Source organism: Phycodurus eques, chromosome 7 (genome assembly GCF_024500275.1).
Source record: "Phycodurus eques isolate BA_2022a chromosome 7, UOR_Pequ_1.1, whole genome shotgun sequence".
NCBI classification, from domain to species: Eukaryota; Metazoa; Chordata; class Actinopteri; order Syngnathiformes; family Syngnathidae; genus Phycodurus; species Phycodurus eques.
In genome coordinates this window covers 4,360,970-4,383,994 of record NC_084531.1, presented here as the reverse complement: position 1 = coordinate 4,383,994, position 23,025 = coordinate 4,360,970, and the positions used below count along the sequence as shown (strand labels likewise).

At 42.4% G+C, this 23,025-nt stretch overlaps 1 protein-coding gene across 2 annotated transcripts in view; it reads right to left on the bottom strand.

Moving 5' to 3' along the window:
• Nucleotides 1-21,284, bottom strand: part of usp2a (ubiquitin specific peptidase 2a) — a 59,917-nt gene extending 38,633 nt beyond the window's left edge. For both annotated transcript variants that reach the window (XM_061682029.1, XM_061682031.1), the window contains exons 1-2: nucleotides 21,089-21,284; nucleotides 6,994-7,798 (exon numbers count right to left, since the gene is read on the bottom strand). In XM_061682029.1, coding sequence (XP_061538013.1) covers nucleotides 6,994-7,737 — 744 coding nt within the window. In that variant the 5' untranslated portion in view covers nucleotides 7,738-7,798; nucleotides 21,089-21,284. The remainder of the gene's footprint in view (nucleotides 1-6,993; nucleotides 7,799-21,088) is intronic.
• Nucleotides 21,285-23,025: the final 1,741 nt, after the last annotated feature.

Genomic DNA, 23,025 nt, shown 5'->3' with positions numbered 1-23,025 from the left:
TTTGTTTTTATTGAAATCAAATGTTGTCGGGCATTAATTGTTCATGTGTCTCTGATGTGTAGATTTATTATAGCAGTTTCCCAGCATCACCTCTAAGTCTCACTAAAACACCAAAAGGTGTAGAAACGCGAGTACGCCAGCCATGAAGTTGGCGTGAGGCACCGCACATTTCCACAGTCATTTCACTTTTGATACATCTGAAGTTTGCCGTAAAAAAGAACGTAAGCCACGTTTTTGTGCGTATACACCTTTTGTACATGAGGCCTTCTCCTCCCCAGGCGGTCATGGATCAAGGAAGTTGTCTTCTTTAGTATAGTGGACAGTATCTGGGGTTAAGGGGTTTGATTTACCCGACAGGGAAGGCTTCATTGTTTGGTGGAGCTGTTTTTCATGGCAAAAAAGGAAAAAAAGCAACAGGCCTTCTCTCTGCACGGTTACGAAGCAGGGATCTTGCAGGTGTGAGACAAACTGGGTAACCACTACACTATGTAAACTGACATGTCTTTTCTGCCTTTCAACGGGCCCGGCAAACCACGTACAGTGCCGTGAAGAAGTATTGGCCCTGTTCTCAAATACTTATATTTTTGCATAGTTTCCACACTTTAATGTTTAAGATCATCAAACAAATGTAAATATCAGAAACAATATAACCCAAGTGAACTTAAAATGCTGTTTTAAATGGTGATTTCATTTGTTAAGGGGGGGGGGAAATTCAAAGTTATCTGACCCTGTGTGAAAAAGTATTTACCCCCTTGTTAAATCATGGATTAATTGTGGCTAATCAAACTTTTTGGTTAATTTTCACACCCAAGCCTGATTATCTCCAGACCTGTTCACTCAAGAAATCACTTAAACAGAATCTGTCCCAACAAAATCAAGTCAGACAAAAGATCTAAAAAAGCTGCAACAAAATGACACGGTCCAGAGAAATTCCAGAACAGTCGAGAAATAAAGTAATAGACATCTATCAGTCTGGAAAGGGTTACAAAAGCCACAAAGGAACTCCGGACAACTTCTAAAGAACTGCAGGTATCCTTTGCCTCAGTTAAAGCCAACACAACAATAAGGAAGAGACTGGGGAAAAAAATCCTATCCAAGGCAAAAACCATTGCTGACCAAAAAGAATATAAAAACTCGTCTCACTTTTGCAAAAAAACATCTGAATGATTTTCAAGACTCTGGGAGAATATTATATGATCTGACAAGATGAAAGTTGAACTTATTTTTCGTAAATGTAGCACAGCATTTCAGAAAAAGAACATCATACCAACAGTCAAACATGGTGGTGGTGGTAGTGTGATGGTCTTGGGCTGCCACTTCAAGACCTGGACAACTTGCTGTGACTGATGGAATTATGACTTCTTCAACAGAAAATTCTGGAGGAGAGTCTTCAGCCATCAGTTTGTGACCTCAACCTGAAGTGCATTTGGGTTCTGGAGCACGATAACGATCCAAAACACACCAGCAAGTCAACTTCTGAATGGCTTAAGAAAACAAAATGAAGGTTTTGGAGTGGCCTCATCAAAGTCCGGACTTGAATCTGATTGCAATGCAGTGGCATGACCTTAAAAAGGACGTTAATGCTTGAAAACAATAAAAACAAATTCTGTTGTTCCTGCTGAGGATGGCCCAACCAGTTATTAGATTTAGGAGGCCATTACCTTTTCACACACGACCAGGTACATTTGAATTGTTTTTTTCCTTAATAAATGAAATCACCCTTTTAGAAAAGCATTTTAAGTTCACTTGGGTTATATTTGTCTGATATTTACATTTGGCTGAAAGAGCTAAACAGCCATCTTAAAGAATAGGTCTGAATCGGAGTGACGTCCAGTACCGAGTGATAGGTTCATATGTTCTCCACTGAATTAGAAAACAACAAGAAAGTCAGATGTCTTTCATTTGGACAAAATCTTTCATAAGTTGCAACTGACAAGCAAATGATAAATATAAACTGACAACAGACCTTTAATCAACATTCACTACGCTGAGATTAAATGCTGACAAACGCTGTTAAAACATGCGTAAGCGTTCACGTTAATGTATGGGAGACTCCCAGGACAGAATGAAGTCTTCTGTGTAACGCTTTCAGAAGCAGAATGATATCTTTAGAACAAATTGTAGAACCTTAATATCAGATGACTGTATCACATTAAGGTAGTAAGATTTAATTTCTGATGAAAAGGTCAATCATGAACCACCAGAAAAGATAGACTTTTGTCACACTTCCCCTGTGAGTATAAACTCACAGGAAACAATTCACTAATGACTGACAACTCACTATACAGTCAATTTGAGTTTGTTAAACCTCTGGATGGTTTACATTGTCGTGTAAGTGCAGTGCCAATTCAGCAGCAATAACTAAATAATAATAACTTAATTATGGCACTGGCTATTTTAATGTACATACATTATTTGCATGGAACGCCATCCATACATTTTCTGCAACACTTAACTGTTGAAGATCTGGAGTCAATCATAGTCACAATCAATCACATCAATGTAGCATAAAGTGTTGATTGGAAATAGATCAAACTGGAATTGCAGCTGTGTGAACCATTGCAATGGCCCCACTGTGTACGAGCTATTCATCCCTCCATTTCCTATACTGCTTGTTGTCGTTTGGGTTGCTTGTCAGCTGGAGTTGATCCCAGTTGACTTTCAGTGAAATGCGGGTACACCAAGGACTGGTCCCAGCTAGTCACAGGGCAATTTAGAGTTTTCAATTAACCTAACAAGCATGTTTTTGGATTGCAAACCCGCACAAGCATGGGGAGAATGAGGGCCTCTTGACTGTGAGGCTGACATGCTAATCATTAGACCACTGTGCTACCCAGTGTGTAAGATAGTCAGGGCCTAGATATTGGGACATTGGCACAATACATCATTTTGGCTCTTAACACCACCACAATGGATTTGAAATTAAACCAACAAGATATGCTTAAACTGCAGGCTTTCCGCTTTAATTTGAGGGTATTTACATCCAAATCAAGTGAACAGTGTAGAAATGATGACAGTTTGTAGATGTGCCTCCCACTTTTCATGTCAAAAGTAATGGGACAATTGGCTGCTAAGCTGTTCTATGGCCAGGTGCGCATGTATGGCTTCCAACGGAACTGGTTCCCTCATATTTATTGATAGTGTGATTGGTGACAAAGGCAGCAGGGTGAATTCTTAAGTATTTGGACCAACATTATCTACTCATAGTCAGCCAAATGCTTCAGAACTCAATGGACTGCGCTTCACAGTACAGACGGACGATGACCCGAAGCATAATGCGAAAGCAACCAAGGACTTTTTTAAGGCAAAAAAGTGGAATGGTATGCAATGGTCACCTGACCAGTCACCTGACCCAAATCTGATTGAGCATGTATATCACTTGCTGAAGACAAAACAGAAGGCAAAGGAAAAAGGCTCCAAGAACAAGCAGGAACTGAAGACAGTTGCAGTAGAGGCCTGATAGAGCATCACCAGGGATGAAATCCAGTGTCTAGTGATGTCTATGCATTCTAGACTTCAGGCTATGACTGGAAAATAAATCAATATCAATATATATCGCAATAGACACGTTATATATACAGTATCAATAGAAGATACGTTTGTCAAAATGTTCGATAGAAAGAAAAAAAAAACGCCGGTGACGCAGCAAGGCATTCTGCCAGAAAACAAAGGGGTCATCCCATTTCTCTTTTTGTCGTGTCGATGTCAGTATATGTAGAGAGAGAAGCTAGGAAGAGAACTGAGATTTACCCGCAGCCTCTCGACCTATCACGGCCCAGCTAAGCATATTTGGTTACATCATGAAACTCACTCGCCCTTTACTAATGTAGAAATAACCTGTGGAGTAACTTCCACATTAGCGATTTAATGTTTCGCCATTGTGTCTACGAACTTCTTTAGAAACAAAAAATAACACCGTGCACTGAAACGGGGAAGAAATGTGTGTGACAGTGCGAGAACTAATTCTTGACAAGAGAGGGAAGGCGGCACCGCGAAGCCCCACAAGCCGGCCGGCCCGGCGTTGCGAAGCGGAGATCCACTAGCGAGCGATCCTGGCCCGTGGGTCAGCGTTTGCTGGGACGGAGACCGGCGCGAACAACAGGACACCTCTCGCCCACGACGCTCAGACCGGCATAGAGGCCACGCTGTAGCCTTGGGAGGGACTTGTTTCTGCATCTCTCCCAGCAGACGGATCATTTCGGTCATGTGGACCAGTCAGTCACATCTAAATTAAGCCTTTTTTCTCAGGGTACTTATTTGGAATAATTTTTAAAAAACAATCAATATTTATCAACAGACTGGTATGAAATACTTATACTGTGACACATTTTTCAGCCATATTACCCAGCCCTACTTCAGGCTTTAATTGACTGCTAAGGATTTGCAATCAAGTATTAAAAAGTGAAAGTTTGAGTTATGATTGTTAATTGGTCCTGTTACTTTTGGTCCCTTAAAAAGTGTGAGGCATGTATACAAAGTGCTGTAATTCCTACGCCGTTCATCTGATTTGCATTCACTGTAAATACCCTCAAATTAAAGTTGAAAGTCTGCAATTAAAGCACATCCTGTTCATTTCATTTAAAATCCATTATGCCGGTGTTGAGAGCCAAAAAGATGAGAATTATTGTGTCGATATCCCAATATTTAGGAACCTGACTGTATGCAACACAGATAGCTTGTAAACGGTAACATGGTAAAAGAACCATACAGCTTTCCCAGAAATACCATAAAGCAGTTTTATGTCGCAGAAAAAAAGGGAAGAACATCAAGGTTAGGGTTAAGATTTGGGCTGTCTTCCGAGAGGAGCCATTTTCAGGTACTCCAACTTCCTCACGCAGTCCAAAAACATGTACAGTAAGTGAAGTTGATTAAGGAATGGTTGTCAGTCTCGGTTAGCACGTCTACCTCAGTCAGAAGATCCAGGTCGAATCTCGTTTGGATAACTGTGTGACGTTTCAATCTTGAGTGGGTTTGCGTGCATTCTGGGCGTGACGATTTCCTCCAACATCCCAAAAAAACATAGCGTCGGTTAATTGAAGACTCTAATTTGACCATAGTTGTGAATATACGCATGAACGGTTTGTCTATATGTGCCCTGCCATTAACTTGCAAACAGTCCATGAAGATGAGCGGTAAAGAAAATAGATGTTTGTCTGTCTATGTGGCAGCCCTGAGATTGAGTGGTCATCAGTACATGCTGTACTTCACCTCTCACCTAAAGTCAGCTGGCATTGGCTCCAGCATCCTGTGACAGTGAACTGAACAAGCGGTATAAAAAGATTGTCACACGGGGGATCAGTCAGGAGTGTTACAATAAAACGGTCAGTGGTCAGTTCCCAGAATATGGTCTGAGAGATGCTCATGGTTTTCACAAGACCTGCTTGTTGTTAATATTTAAACAAATCTTTTACCAACCGCTAGAGCTGTTTGAAGGTGAAACATTATAGCCAGTAAAGAATATAGAAACACCTGATTACCCAATTCTGAAAAACAAAGCTTGAAACATGCTGGGTGAGCGAATTCCTATTACTTTGACATAATATTGTGGCCGGTATTGCTCAAGATTACAAATATATTAGAAATTAAAATATTGGAGCATGCTGATTAGTTTAGTGTTTTATGGGTAATACAGATTTTGAGTATAATATTTTTAGTATAATTCAGTTTAGAAATATCCAGATTTGCAATCTGTTCTGAGACACTGGTTGGTCCAAATTTTCCATAGGGAATAGTTTCAGTGAATTCATTTGTCCAGACTATAGAATAAAAATAAAAACACAAACCAAGTTAAACTATTCTCCCTTTAAAGGCTGTCAACATACACTAATGGTGAGGAAGCATGAAGGTGTTCACAGCGCAATACTCTCCCCTGGTGGCGTTTATAGGTATTGTTGGAATTGATCAATTGTGCTTTGTATCACAGTTTATTTCAAAGTATTATCTGCTTGTTGAAATTAATATGTGTGTGTACAGAGCAGGCAGACCCTTTTCTGTGTTGCAGTTGCAGTAAATTCACTTTCCGGTTTTATGGCTATCATTACACTTGTTTTGCTTGCACATTTTTCGTGAAATTTGACTCCAAACTGGATCACTTTTATGTGTTGACCCGAACTCATATGTTTCTGAAAATAAACTGATTGTATTATTTACTCTCTCTCTCTCTCTCTCTCTCCCTCTCTCCACCTCGGGGGGGAAGTGGGTTGCCCTTGAAGAAGCTTGGGTCACAAATACAGAGCTTAAAGATGACGCCTACATAGACAGCTCATCTGAGGTGTAATTTAGCTAATTGCATTGGGTCAGTAGAGGTCAGGTATCCATGGTTAAGAGGTAATTTGTCCCAATCCACTTACTGTATGTAGACTCAAACAATAACTGCTGGTTTGCATACAATCAGATTGTTATAGGTAGGTCCACAATTCTCTTGGCTGATTTCTTTTGACTTTCCCATGACGTTACACAAAGAAACAGTGGGTTGCCGGTTTGCCTAGTTCCAATACATCCGCAGGTGTCTCTCTAACGCAAATGTTGTTGATAAACTTATCAGAAGCATCCAAAGAAATGACATCATCATCTGAGGTTTCCCATATTGTTTAAAGGTGACGTATTTTGCCAAACCAACTTTTTCTAGTTTGTGGGATGTAACATTATCTCTATGGTCCCACAGTAAACGTGAAATAGCAAATAAAATCATCCACACAAAAATTGCCGGAAGAAATCATTGTCATTATTCTGGCATTTAGAAAATAAAAATAATTTTGGTAATCATAATTGACCGAAAACAGCAAAGGTTTAGTCTGATTTCAGGTCAGACAGTGAGAATAAAATAGCATAGGTGTCTTTTTATAGTGTATGTAAACATCTGGTTTGAACTATAGCTATGCAATATACAGTATACTGCACAGCTGCAAAGCTTTTGAGGCATAATATGTGAGTGCATCAGCATGACCAGTGGAGCATTTCACGTCAGTGTGTGCAAGAACAAGGTGCTCTTACTGTAGAGTCCCTAGTGGGGGACATGGATACACCACTTGTGCTTGGCTCCCACGCGGACGAATTGTATGATCTGCTGCAGCCGCTGTTACCGATGCCCTCCTTGGTGGAGCTCCATGGGAGGGTCTCCTGAGTTGAGCTCCGTGCCAAGCCTGAGGAGTTAGTGCCATACGTGTTAGCCACCTCACTGGTCCGAGTGCGATAGCTCCTCTGGGCAGTGGAGGAGGAAGACGGGCTGGAGGAGGAGGGGGAGATGTCATTGAGGCCCAGAGCGGCCAATTCCTTGGTTAAGTCACTCTGGGATGCTGATTTTCGTCGATTAAGCGACATTCTGGAGGCCACCGGTGAAGAGGAGAGGTAGCTGGACTGCACTGAGGGGGAAGAGTAGGAACTATATGTTGTGTAGGCTGACCCCCCACTAAGTCCAGAACCTGCATAGCTCTTGACAGGGGTTCGACTGAGGCTTTCACTGCGGCGGTTGCTGCTACTTCCAAGGATGTCCGTCCGTGGGATAACCCGGCCTCGGTCTGGGTCCAGGCAGGTGCTGTAGTTGCGGCTGCGCCCCGTGGTGCTGCTCAGATAGCTGGAAGAGGTGTAACCTGAGGAAGAGGTAGAAGAGGCAGGGGACTTGTAGGACAACCTGTTCCGCTCGCCGTAGGAGCTAAGGCTCGGGGTTAAGGGGGAGCTGTAGTGGCTGGTGTAGGACGGACCAGCATAGCGCTTGGCTGTGGAGGAGACGTGGGACATGCTGCTGGTGCTGCTGGGTTCTCAGCCACAGGAAAAGAGGGCCTGCGGAAAACTGCATTGACTGCAGCCACAGCAAAGAGACAAAACAAGCGTTAGTTCATCTGAAAACAAACACCACAGCAAAAAATAAATAAATAAATACATTTTTAAAAAACTACGACTACTTTAGCTTAACACGTAATGGTGCAAATGTTTAAGCCGAAATGACACTTACGCACATTGTTGTCATTGTAAAAAAGAACTGCCCACAGAAATGTCATTTCAACAGCACGTGGACGCTCGATCGGGGAGCCCGAGGGCGCCCCTCGCGTCACTGGTGTCGAACCCACCAAACGTGCACTACACCACTGACCGAGTCCGGCGCGGCTCCACACATATGCGACGACATGAGACCACAGCCGTCTCACCTTTTAAGACTTCATATTCCACAACTAAACTCGTCGTCCGTTTACTGACTACGGGCACCTTTAGTCATTCCGAATGCACAGTTGCGGAAAAGAAGAAGAAAGAAAAAAAAACGTAGTCATTTAGAGCAACAATACACCTACTTTGTCATTCGCGCAATGTAAGACGGTAATTTGGAGTATAAGAGTCGCGTGCGGTGACGAGTGAAGGACAATTTTAGGCTGGATGGAGACGAGTGTCCCAGACGCAAAGCAACTAAAGACAACGTTAAAACCATCATGGACGTGTTGATAATGGAAATAAAATAAGGTCACTTTCAACGGGACGAATTTTTACCCCACTAAAGATTCCGAGCGGTAATAAGAGCAAATTATTTTTTACCTGGCTTTCCCCGTTGCTCATTTCATCTTTTTTTTGGTCAACCGGTACATTGAAAAGTCACGAGAACGCCCATCCCATACTTAATCTTAATACAGTACCCCTGTACATCGTCCAGTTCGCAGGTTTTTTTTCAATTTTGTTTTTTTTAAGTCGAGGTCCGGAATGTCAAGCATGAATTTATATTTCAGTTCCCAAAACGTCTCTATACAGTGTGCTTAAAAAAAAAATTAAACTGAAGATTCTACTGAGTAAGGCTCCACTATTTATTGAAACTAGATTTGCCCAAATATCCATCCATCCATTTTCTGAGCTGCTTCTCCTCACTAGGGTCGCGGGCGTGCTGGAGCCTATCCCAGCTGTCATCGGGCAGGAGGCGGGGTAGACCCTGAACTGGTTGCCAGCCAATCACAGAGCACATACAAACAAACAACCATTCGCACTCACAGTCACACCTACGGGCAATTTAGAGTCTCCAATTTATGGATGTTTTTGGGATGTGGGAGGAAACCGGAGTGCCCGGAGAAAAGCCACGCAGGCACAGGGAGAACATGAAAACTCCACACAGTCGGGGCCGGGGATTGAACCCGGGTCCTCAGAACTGTGAGGCTGACGCTCTAACCAGTCGGCCACCGTGCCGCTTGCCCAAATATAACCCATATAAAATTCGGAACTAATATGAATAACAAAACAACTTGAACCCTCTTTCTCTTGATGTTTCCTTGTTTTAAAACACATTATTGACTCTGAACAAGTGAACATACTTGTACTTCTCACCGTATGGCTGCCTCATACACACAAATCCACTGGTGCACTCACAAACTTTCCCAAAATAAACGAATAAACGGCTTAGTCGTCATGTGGGAGGAGTTGCAAGGCATACGAGTGGTGTGGGTATATTCTGTGCGCATACATTTACATCAGTAATGAAGACAATTTAATGTCAAGTAATAAAACAGTGGTGCCTTAAGATACAAGTCTAATTCATTCAGAGATCACGCTTGTAAGTCAAACCGCATCTCAAATCATCTTTCCCCGTTGAAATGAATGCGAATGCCACTGATCCACGCCAGCACCCCACCCAAAAACAGTCATATTTTGCGCTTCATAATGAAAAAAAACATTTTCAATGGGAAACAAGTCTGGACTGATGGCAGGCCAGTCGACTACTCACTATATTTTACTACGAACCCACACTGTTGTCACGTGCAGAATGTAGCTTGGCATTCTCTTGCTGTAATAAGCATGGATGTTTGTCCCTTAAAAAGACTTTGCTTGGATGGCAGCATATGTTGCTCCAAGGTATGTACCTTTCAGTACTCATGGTGCCTTCACAGATGTGCAAGTTACATAGCCATACCATCACAGATGTTGGCTTTTGAACTTTGCGCTGATAACAATACGGATGACATGATATCCATGATTTCCAAGAACAATTTTGAAATGTGGACTCGTCAGACCACAGTTCACTTTTACACTTTGCATCTTTCCATATTTAGCATGTTATGGATTGGTATGTCCTCCCACAGCTTCCATGGTAGAGTCTGAAGTTTCTTAGAGGTGAGACCAGCTGAGCACGGCTGTTGCTGTCCTGATCCAAGGAAGAGAGGCTCCATGTGCAGCAGCATTTGAATAAATTAAAGAGGTCTGGTGTTTCTGATGTGTGTTGAGTTCAGTGTGGGCGGCTCCTATTTCTTCTATATCCGCCTGTGCACGTCTTAGTGCTACATATGCATTTTTTGTGCTCTTGGCAGCCTGCCTACTCTTGGAGTACACCAACAGTACTTCTTTCCAGAGCAATTCCCCCTTCTCATCAGTCTCCAGCGCTTTATCCCCCCTCCCTCTCTTTGTTTGGCTTTCTCTTGGACCAAACGTTTATCAATAATTCAGAAATGGAGTAAGCAAGTAGGCGGCATTCTGGGGATAAGCCAACATTTACTGCTGGCGAAAAGGTCCAGGCAATAGTGGCCATTGTCTTGGGTACTGCCGAACAGGTTAATAACAACAGGAACTTGGCAACAGTGAACCAGTTTGCATTGAATTAGTGCCACGACCCATTTTTTTTAATTTTTGAAGGCAAACAAATTCAACATTCTTCAATGGTCAATATCTCAACCCAATAGAGAATGCTTTTCAGTTAAAGAAGACAAAAGTGAAGGCAGAATGACACACAAACAAGCAACCACTTAAGTTGTGCGGGTTTGGGTTGAGCATCTCCAAGGAGGAACCTCAAAATGTGGTGATGTTATAGACACCACAATTCAGGCAGTCATTGAAAAGGAATGCTATGTTATATTTGCAGTTGGGTCAAATTTCCAAATACTTTTGAGCCCATTAAAATTGAAGTATTTTGCATAAAATGGTTGTAATTACTAAATGGCAAATCCTTTATTTTTGGCAAACTTGTGGACACTGTGGTGGTGGAGAAAAGGCTAAATCATAAAAACATATCATTGAGTTGTCATTATCCCAACATTTCAGAATCAGAATCAGCTTTATTGGCATAGACAAGGAATTTGTTTCGGGGAGTAGGAGCCACTTGAGTACGACAACAAACAGCCACTGTGACAAAATACACATTTAAGACATACAAAAAACACAAGTATGGCAAGTCATTGAGCAATGGAAGCGTACCACGAGTGTGGTGATGCAGATACAATGGCATTGTGCAAATGATGCAGAGTCCTCAAGCAATTTAGAGCAATCTAAATCTGGTACTGTGACGATTGTGCAAATGGTGCAGAGTCTCATTTGTATTTGTGGACCTAATCAAGGGGTCGACACTTTGATATTAAAATTAACTTGGTTTGTCCTGAAATGACAGAAAAATAGCATGTTAGTGAAAACAGCAACTTTCATGTTAATGTACATTGTGTTAGACAGAACGTCTGATCGTCTATATATGAAGACTACACTAATACAGTATGTCCCCACACTCCTTGACTGCACCAACGTTACCTTTTTCAGAACCTCAAAAGTTCAAGCAAAAATTGAAGTCAAATTGCTGAGAGTGAAGACAAAACAGAGAACACTATGGACACTATGGATTTCACTCTTGAAAGGAGATGTAGCCAAGGAAATGACAACACACAGACACACTCTTTGGGTACTTTGGAATTGTCAGTCTCACCCTGACGTGGCACTAGTTGCTAGTTTCCATAACTACCATTATATTTGTGTTTATGTTGACTTAAAAGCAGTGTCAGGGCATATTACATTGCTAATTTACACCAACCCTGCTACTATTCAAGCTACAGCTTTGATACTCCCTGAAATGTTCAGGTTTTTTTCATGTTTAATCACAACGTTGCTGTAAATTACTATATTAATCGGCTAAAAACCAATGATGAAATGTGGGCAAAAACTATAAATCCATTGTAAGAAAACTGTAAACCAACTGACAGCATTGGAGAAGGTTGTTTTGAGCAGGAGGCTACTGTGATTCCTTGGCAAAGAACAGAAGAGATGAGGTTTCATAGACTGAGAGGGCCTCTCAAAACCAGGAGCATTACTTTCACCACCACAAACTGAACAGCTTAAGAGTTGAGATGGTTAGCTCCAGTGCAGGGATGGGGCGACTCACATTGGAAAAATTTGAACATAAATCTAAACCAAGAAAAGTAGAACAATTTAACACAAAATCGCACTACAGTTGCTCTCACTGTAAGCCTCTTTTACAGGTACAGATCACATATCTGACCTATTACTGATAAAGCAGAACCGACAAAGTAAAATGCCCCAGTAGTCGTATAATTTGGAATTCAAACATTTAGTTCAACCAACCAACATGAGCATCGAAAGGACTCATTCCAAAAGTGTGTATTTCTGTATCTTTTTTTGTTTGTTTGTTTTGTGAGGACACTTGTGACCAGGGATGATGAGTGTGATGACAACTTTAGAACGGGAACTGTAATTTACTGCAACATAGGAAAGTATCTCGCTGCTCAGTACAATATGATCAATATAATCAATTAAATTACAATGCTTTATTAATTCCAGCAACACTGATACTGACAATCAGATGTCTTCAAAGGGTGAGCAGTATTACTATAGGCTTTTATTTATTTATTTTACTATACAGTGGTTGCCTTGTCTTTTTACTTGTATTACAGGTAAGAAAGTTCAAATGTTACTTAAAACTGTTTCATTATTCCGAGAGTTGAGCCTGCAACAATTCAATACTAATACTATAGGAATTGTTTTAAAATGACCGAAAAAAAAAAAAAAAAAACAGACACAAATAAATACACACTTGCCAAGATAAATACATGATAAATAATATAATAATGATGAAAAAGCACACGGAGTTGATATGAGTTGAGTCTCTGAGCTGTGCGGGGTTCGGCTCTGACAAGCGTTTAAATATACTCTGAAATGTGAGCAGATAGGACATTGCTGAGGCCACCCTGATGCCTCGCTTTGCCTGCTTTCAGTCATCAGCAGCTTCATTTTAATCTTGGCTTTGCTGCTTGACAACTTGATCTCAAGAGCCACAGGTGGACCTGAACCAGCTATTCCCTGCAACAGTTTCAACACAATGCAGCATTTGTATTCAGCCCCACTCAAGTCTAGGATGTGCTGGTTATGAATTCAAGTAAATCTAACTAAATGCAAACTAAGCGCCAATCCAAAGTCCATTAAAAAGGCCAACATGTTGATCAATCACATATTAAAGCCTACTGCTTGTTGCATACATGAAGATATACCACCCATCCAGCCATAATTGTATTCCATGCAGGGAACTGGAGCCTATGTCAACAAGATCCTCAGTCAATCACAGCGCTGACACTGACTATGTAGACACAACCACATAAGTTGAGTGAATTTCCATCGTTACGCTTCTCCTTGCACCAATTTACATGTGTCAGCCCGACAAAGGGAAGTCGATCATGGCAGTAATTTGGAATTTGCATCCATCCATCGTCTGTACCGCTTCAGCCTCACAAGGGTCGCGGGTGTGCTGGAGCCTATCCAAGCTATCTTCGGGCGAAAGGCAGGGTACAACCCGAACTCGTCGCCACCCAATCGCAGGGCACATATAAACAAACAACCATTCGCGCACACATTCACACCTACGGGCAATTTAGAGTCCTCAATCAACCTACCACGCATGTTTTTGGGATGTAGGAGGCAACCCACGCAGGCACGGGGAGAACATGCAAACTCCACACAGGCGGGGTCGGGATTTGAACTTCGGTCCTCAGAAATGTTAGGCAGATGTGCTAACCAGTCGTCCACCGTGCCGACATAATTTGGAATTTACCAAATGTTTTCAGGAAAAATATGCCTCTCAAGTTGGACAACTTTGTATGGGATGCTCACCTCAGTGAACATCTAAGTAATAAATCTGTGCAAGTGTTGTGCTTTTTTTCTTTGGCATTTGCAGCATTTTCTGCAACACATCTTCCAAAAGAATACATATCCTCAACAAGGGATGTAAAGAATGTGAGATGAAAAGAGAAATAAAATACTGCAAATCATAGAGAAGTAAAAGGACACATTCAAAGACTCACGTCACCTTATGTGGCGTGACTTCTCGTCAGAGTTAAGATAGAGTGCTCTATTCTCGTACACAGTGCAACTGTGGCGGAGTGCAAAAAATGCTTTATCTTGATTTCTGTGCAAGTGCAAGGCTCGCTGCGTGTGTTTGCCAATTTGGTTGTTTCAGCACAGGGCGGGTATGCCCTTGGAGATGTGACCGGAGGCTTGACAATTTGGTGGCAGAAAGTCTATCTAAACGTACGCCTGCTGATACCAGGTCGAACTCCTGGTGCAGCTGGTCTAATGCGTTTTAAGTGAATTTGATTGCAGTACAGGCAGACAGAAACAAGCGCTTGCCGACATTTATGGTGGATGTCAGATTCCATTCCATTTATAAATATGTGAACAGTGGGCATCAAACCATCTGAATCGTTGTAGAAATCAATCAATTAGACACGTTGTTATTATTATTATATTTTTAAATCATCCCACTGGCCAGCACGCAGCAATGAAGGAGGGGGATTGATACATGAGGTCCATGGACATATTTAAGTTGCCAGCGGTTATCACCAGGTCATTCTGTATTTAATAAGGCAACCCACTCATGTTGTCTGTTGCCACACCAGCCAAAAGTATTAACAATGGTCCAGTCATCATTATCTCCCTTCCCAACAGATGTCTCCATGTGAGACAGTCAATGCGCTGCATTTAAAGGGAATGAGAGGAACTTCTTTGACAGGCAGCGAATGAAGTTGACTGTGTACTTAAATATTCCGGTTTGCGTGAGTCTGCGAAATTATGAAAGCCCAGTCTAACCTGGCTCCACGCAGATTTACGACGCCCACCGCGCCGGATTCATGCCTTTAACAAATGTTTTTTATTTTATTATTATTTTTACCAATACACTTACGGTTGAAACCAGATATCTACATACAGTACACCATAGAAAACAAACTTTTTCCTCCCTGTCTGGCATGAAATCAGACTAAAATGTTCCTCGTTTAGGTCTATTACCAAAATTCTTTCGATTTGCCAAATGCCAGAATAATGAGAGAAGGATTTTTTACACAATTTGTCATTACTTTCTTCAAAGTCAGAAGTCTACATACTGTAAGATGATGTCGTTTATTTGGAAGCTTCTGATAGGTTTATTGACAACATTTGAGTTAATTAGAGACACACCTGTGGTTGCATTTGAAATTGGCACACCTGAAACGCACTGTATCTGTCATGATCTGTATTTTTGTGATTTACATGATATTTAGTTTAATGCAGCGCTATGGGGGGCACAGGCAGTGCAAACTGTAGGCCGGTCCCAAGCCTGTATAAATGCAGAGGGTTGCGTCAACAATGGCATCCGGCTAAAACCTTTCCAAACAAATATGAGTGTTCATCCATAGAATTCCATACTGGATGGAGCGTGCACCGGGTTGACAGTACCCGCCACCGGCACCGTTAACCTGCAAGGCGTCGGTGGAAATTCAGCGACTGTGGGTCGAAGATGAAGGAGGTGGAAAGCAGGTTCTTAAGCAGAAAGAGAAGAGGAAAGCACAGAGCCTAAAACTGAATGTGGGGACTCTGAATGTTGGGACTAAGACAGGAAAATCTCAGGAGTTGGTTGACATGATGATTAGGAGAAAGGTTGATATATTGTGTGTCCAGGAGAGCAGGTGGAAAGGCAGTAAGGCTTGAAGTTTAGGGGTAGGGTTTAAATTATTTTACCATGGTGTAGATGGGAAGAGAAATGGAGTAGGGGTTATTTTAAAGGAAGAGTTATCTAATAATGTCTTGGAGGTGAAAAGAGTATCAGATCAAGTGATGAGGCTGTTATGTACGGTGTGATTAGTGGCTATGCCCCACGGGTAGGATGTGACCTAGAGGTGAAAGACAAATTCTGGCAGGAGCTAGATGAAGTAGTTCTGAGCATCCCAGACAGAGAGAGAGTCTTGATTGGTACAGATTGCAATGGACATGTTGGTAAAGGAAACAGGGGTGATGAAGAAGTGATGGCTAAGTTTGGCATCCAGGAAAGGAACTTGGAGGGACAGATGGTGGTAGACTGTGCCAAAAGGATGGAAATGGCTGTAGTGAAGATTTTTTTCCCAGAAGAGGCAAGAACATAGGGTGACCTACAAGAGTGGAGGTAGAAGCACAAAGGTGGATTACATCTTGTGCAGACGATGTCGTCTGAAGGAGGTTACTGAGTGTAAGGTACTGGTAGGGGAGAGTGTGGCTAGACAGCATAGGATGGTGGTGTGTAAGATGACTCTGGTGGGGAGGAAGATTAAGAAGACAAAAGCAGAGCAGTCAACCATGTGGTGGAAGCTGAGAAAGGAAGAGTGTTGTGCGGCTTTTCGGGAAGAGGTGAGAGAGGCTCTCGGTGGACAGGAGGAGCTTCCAGAAGACAGGACCACTACAGCCAAGGTGATCAGAGAGACAGGCAGGAGAGTACTTGTTGTATCTTCTAGCAGGAAAGGGGAAAACGAGACTTGATGGTGGAACTTCAAAGTACAGGAAATCATACAAGGAAAGAGGCTAGCTAAGAAGAAATGGGACACTGAGAGGAGAGAGGAGAGGAGAAAATAATACATTGAGATGCAACGTAGGGCAAAGGTAGAGGTGGCAAAGGCCAAACAAGAGCCATATGATGACATGTATCATGGTTGGACACTAAAGAAGGAGAAAATGATCTCTACAGGTTGGCCAGACAGAGGGCTAGAGATAGGAAGGATGTGATGAGTGAGGAAAATGAGAGAGAAGGAAAAAGGAGGCAAGTGTGATGGACCAGGAAGTGACAATGATTAGTAAGGGGGAAGTTAGAATGGCATTAAAGAGGAAGAAAAAGCAGTTGGTCCTGATGACATTCCTGCGGAGGTATGGAAGCATCTAGGAGAGGTGGCTGTGGAGTTTTTGACCAGCTTGTTCAATAGAATTCTAGTGCGTGAGAAGATGCCTGAGGAATGGAGGAAAAGTGTGCTGGTACTCATTTTTAAGAACAAGGGTGATGTGCAGAGCTGTGGGAACTATAGAGGAATAAAGGTGATGAGCCACACAATGAAGTTATGGGAAAGAGTAGTGGAGGCTAGACTCAGGACAGAAGTGAGTATTTGCGAGCAACAGTATGGTTTCATGCCTAGAAAGAGTACCACAGATGCATTATTTGCCTTGAGGGTGTTGATGGAAAAGTACAGAGACGGTCAGAAGGAGCTACATTGTGTCTATGTAGATCTAGAGAAAGCCTATGACAGAGTACCCAGAGAGGAACTGTGGCACTGCATGCGGACGTCTGGAGTGGCAGAGAAGTATGATAGAATAATACAGGACATGTACGAGGGCAGCAGAACAGCGGTGAGGTGTGCTGTAGGTGTGACAGACGAATTTAAGGTGGAGGTGGGACTGCATCAGGGATCAGCCATGAGCCCCTTTTTTGCAGTGGTGATGGATAGGCTTACAGATGAGGTTAAACTGGAATCCCCATGGACCATGATGTTTGCGGATGACATTGTGATCTACAGTGAAAGCAGGGAGCAGGTGGATAAACAGTTAGAAAGGTGGAAGCATGCACTGGAATGAGAGGAATGAAGATTAGCCGAAGTAAGACAGAATATATGTGCATGAATGAGAGGGGTGGATGGGGAAGAGTGAGGCAACAAGGAGAAGACATCGCGAGAGTGGGGGACTTTAAATACTTGGGGTCAACAGTCCAGAGCAATGGTGAGTATGATAATGAAGTGAAGAAACGAGTCCAAGCAGGTTGGAATGGGTGGAGGAAGGTGTCAGGTGTGTTGTGTGACAGAAGAGTCTCTGATAGGATGAAGGGCAAAGTTTATAAAACAGTGGTGAGGCCAGCCATGATGTACGGATTAGAGACAGTGACACTGAAGAGACAACAGGAAACAGAGCTGGAGGTGGCGGAAATAAAGATGTTGAGGTTCTCTCGAGGAGTGACCAGGTTGACAACCCTTGAGGACTTGCACGCTGCCAGAACTAAGACAAGAGTGTGCAAAATCCTCTCGGACCCTCGACATCACGGTCAGGCTAGAAAAACCCCAAAATGTTTTGAAGATAATCTCTCAACATCTATCATTAGGAAGATGTAGCCAGCAGCTGAACAAAGCCGGCAGCTAAAACAATAACTATTTTAAAAAACATAACAAAACAAAAACATACAACAATCGTTAAGTTGCTTTATCCGGTCCTCACCCTTGTTGTTCTGAGCGGTCAGGCCAATGGACAGACAGTAAACGGTTGCTGCTTGGGAGGCAGTGGACCCAGAGAGTGAGAGGATAGTATGAGCACAGCCACCCAGAATGCCACAGATCAAGTTACAGAGCTGGTAAATATAGCAGCCACCTATGACCTCCACGGGTCACTCAACACTCAGAGGCATTCCAATTTGCTTTGAAAGAACCAGCATTACGCCTTGTACACGTTATGCCATTCAAACTAATAAAGGTGCCCAGTCTGCAAAAACCAGCAGATTTTTCACAGTAGATAAAATTACATAAGAAAAAGCCAGCTCACATGGCAAGTCATCCCTGGATTGCGCCAGTAAATAATGCCGTGGTACTGCAAATGGCATAGCTACTGTACTTGCACTGGACTCAGACTTCACACCGCTAAGTAAAATGTTGATAACACAGACAAAACAGTGGACCCTCCAAAGTTGAGGACAATCTGTTCCGTGACTTCCAAGTCATTCTGTTTAAAAAAAAACTGTTCGCGTTTGAAATAATCTCAAGTAAATCAATTTACCTCACGTGATGTTACGGGGTTAACGTGTCTGTCTATCCATCTACAGTATCTATGTAACAATAGAACAGAGGTCTACACACCCCTCTTCAAATACCAAGTTTTGAGATAAAAATAATAACTATTCCGAGATAAATAATAAAAAATAAAAACATTAATGTGACCTATATCCTGTACAACTGAAGCAAAACAAATCTTGTAAAGATAAACAACTGAGATAACGTGGTGTGTGCACACCCTCTTATAACTGGGATGTAGCGCTGTTCAGAATTAACCAATCACATTCAAACTGATGTTATATGAGACTCAGCACACCTCTGCCTACAATTTAAAAGTGCTTCTAATTAACCATGAAAAAGGTTCAGATGTTCTAGGAGACTTTCCTGACATCTTTTTGATTTCCAGTAGAAGCCTGAAGGTTTTGTTCTAACAATGACTGATATTTTGAACTGTTTATAATTCCCTTCACCTTGATTAATGCCCTCAATTCCAGCTGAAGACAAACAGCACCAAAGAATGATGCTGGTGACACAATGATGAGCAGTGTTGTGTTTGCACTAAACTACCTTTTGGATTTATGGCCCAAAAGTTTGTTTTTCTTCAAACCGTAACACATCTTCCGACATCCATTTGGGAGATTTTAAGTGTGATTTCCCCCCCCCCCCCCCCCCCCCCCCCCCCCCTTCAAGCTATAATTTTCATTCGCAATAATGATACTATCGATAGACTGAAAGGTGACTAATATTTTTGTGCCCTATTTAGTTGCATCTACTTGGGAAGATACAAAATATTACAAATAGCCTACCTCTTAATATAATGCATTGTAGTTGTGACTGCACATTACATGCATCTTTGCGCATGTGGGAGGACGCCACCCCAAGAAAACTCATGCAAACACAGGGTAGAAAATGCAAACTCTATACAGGAGGGCCTGAGCTAGCTGAGAGTCCAACAAAGAACTGTGAAGCAGATGTGCTAACCACTAGGCTACCGTGACGCCCACCACTACAAACTGCAACCACAAAATTAAACATAATGTTCAACTGCAAGTGTAAGGATTACTATATACAGTATGTTGTTGAAAATTCTTTATTTACATGGGATAAACCCGTTGAGATGAAACATCTTGTTTGCAAGGGGGTTCCAAAGAGAAGGTACTACATAAGGCAGTCCAAAACACCACACTAAACAGAAAATTGAAATACAATAAAATTAATAAAACAAAGTAACACTGAAAAGAACAACCATTAACAACCTCAATCTCAACACCAAGTGTGAAAAAAAGTCTGAGATCATTTTGTAATAATAACAATAATAATAAAATTGGAACATAGAAAAAGAATGTAGGGCAGGGGTGTCAAACTCATTTTTTGTCACGGACCACATCGCAGTTATGACTTCCCTCGGAGTGACCCATATAAATGAAAGATTACCTCATATACTGTAATTACAGTATACACAACACATTGATGAACAACCAGTTTTGAAATCAGAAGCCTATAAATACATGTTTGTCAACTATTAAATTGTTTACTTTTCTAAGGGGGATTGGGAACAAACAAACAAAAATGCTTGCAAATATCTCAATGGTATTACACCAGAACACAATTAGCGATTTTGATTTGCTTGCGCGGGAGACATAAAACGATGTGGCGGGCCGGATCTGGCCCCGGGGGCCACCGGTTTGACACCTTTGATGTAGGTGAATCCCGAAGTGTTTTGACTGTTTTCTTATCTGGGAGAAGAAATGACTTGTGTGGGAAAGGACAGAGGTGGCTCTGTGGTGGGCAGGCTCTGGGTAAGGTGTTATGTTACATGACAAAACAGAAACAAGATGGGACAACATACAGTGTAGGGCTCGGGTACGTCAGCCACAAACGGTGACGGGTCACGGTGTGTAAACTCATTAACAATAATAATAATAATAATTAGCTATTAATGAGGCGGCTTAAGCTGGCGTTCACTTAAGCCACATCCTGTGAAACAATTGCGCAGCACCATCTTGCAAACGCTACAAGACGTAATTAAACTTGATTGGTGACCGAAAACTACATTTGTGCAGTACAAAAAAAAAAAAAAAAAAAAAAAACAACAAGAAAACCGAAAGCAAACTGCTGTGGGATAGCTACAGCCACGCATTGTTTCGACGGTTTCTCCAACTTTTAAGACCTCTCTGCTATTAGTGGCGTTTCTCGGCCTTATTTCATGCAAACAATCCACGTTTATACGTGATGTCTGGGAGGATATGAACTCGTTTATCGCTCGAACAACAACGTTTCCATGGTTTTGAGGACTGGGTTTGGACGCGGCGTGATGGTGAACCGTCTTTACTCACCCAGCAGCGGGGGAGTGGGGGAGATGCGAACACGCCGCAGAACGCCTCCCAAAAGTAGCTCGCGAGCGGGCTTGTGCTGCTTTCTTCGCCGTTACATGAGTTGCCGTGGACTCTGGTGTTTGACGGAAGACCGCAGTCCGGGGCGTTGAATCGAGACGATGCTGGAATCCAGTCGTTTCTTCTCTGCACTTCGAGTTTCAGCAGCCAAGTAGCGGTAGGGTCTCTTTAACCGTGACGTCATTCCGGCAGCATAGCTCAATTGTGATTGGTTAACACATATCCCAAATCGTCACGGGTCAAAATGGCGGACCGCCTCCGACTCCGTCGTCATGGCGATGAACGTAAACATCACAGGTTTCTTTCAAGAGAAAACATGCTGCGTTCAGGGATTCGAGGAAAGAAAGCGACTGAAATTCATTATTCTATACGGATTGTAAATATGTGTTTTCTTCGAATACATGGTGCAAGCCCCAGCCAAGATAATTTCCCCATGGATGATGAAATTTTAAGAATTTCAATTGTCCAAAGGAATTATTGAGCATTGATAGAAACTGACAGCAATTAAAAGGAATACACTGGACACTTACAAAACAGAATGATCACATTAATTCACATTTTCACAGGTTCACATTTTTAACTTTATATTTAAAGTTTTACAGTTTTACACAAGGAAACTGTACTGTATGAATCCTGAACAATAATTTCAATTCAGAAGAAAACACAGAACAACATCCACTTTTGTATTTTTGAAAAATAGTCATATTCATTAAGTGACCACACACACACACACACATACACATATATATATATATATATATATATATATATATATATATATATATATACCCATCCATCCATTTTCTGAGCCGTTTATCCTCACAAGGGTCGCGGGCGTCCTGGTGCCTATTCCAGCTAAATTCGGGTAGGGGGCAGGGTACACCCTGAACTGGTTGCCAGCCAATCGCAGGGCACATACAAACAAACAAGCATTCGCACTCACATTCACACCTACGGGCAATTTAGAGTTGTCAATTAACCTAGAATGCATGTTTTTGGGATGTGGGAGGAAACCGGAGTGCCCGGAGAAAACCCACGCAGGACACGGGGAGAACATGCAAACTCCACACAGGCTGAGGGGATTGAACCCCAGTCTTCACAACTGTGAGGCTGACGCTCTAACCAGTCGTCCACCGTGCCTTAGTAGAACCACCCTTTTGAGCTAATACAGCCATGAGTCTTTTTGGGAATCACACCTGGATTTGGGGACCGTCTGCCATTCCTCCTCGCAGATACTCTCTAGCTCTGTCAGGTTGGATGGTGAACATTGGTGGGCAGCCATTTTCAGGGTCCCTCCAGAGATGCCCAATTGGGTTGAAGTCAGGGCTCTGGCTGGGCCATTCAAAAACAGACACAGAGTTGTTCTCAAGCCACTCCTTTGTTATTTTAGCCGTGTGCTTAGGGTCATTGTCTTGGAGGAAGGTGAACCTTCGGCTCAGTCTGAGGTTCTGAGCACTCTGGAGAAGGTTTTTGTCCAGGATAACCCTGTACTTGGCCACATTCATCTTTCCTTTGATTGCAACCAGTCGTCCTGTCCCTGCAGCTGAAAAACACCCCGAAAGCATGATTCTGCCACCACCATGCTTCACTGTTGGGACTGTATTGGACAGGTGATGAGCAGAGCCTGGTTTTCTCCACACATGCTACTTAGAATTAAGGCCAAAAAGTCCTATCTAGGTCTCATCAGACCAGAAAATCTTATTTCTCACCATCTTCAGGTGGTTTTTTTTTTCGGTGTTTTTTTTTTTTTTAACTCAGTTTGGCCAGACGGCCAGCTCAAGAAAGGGCTCCTCGTTTTCCCAAACGTCTTCCATTTCAGGATTATGGAGGCCACTGTGCTCCTAGGAATCTGATGTGATGCAGAATTTTTGTAATCTTGC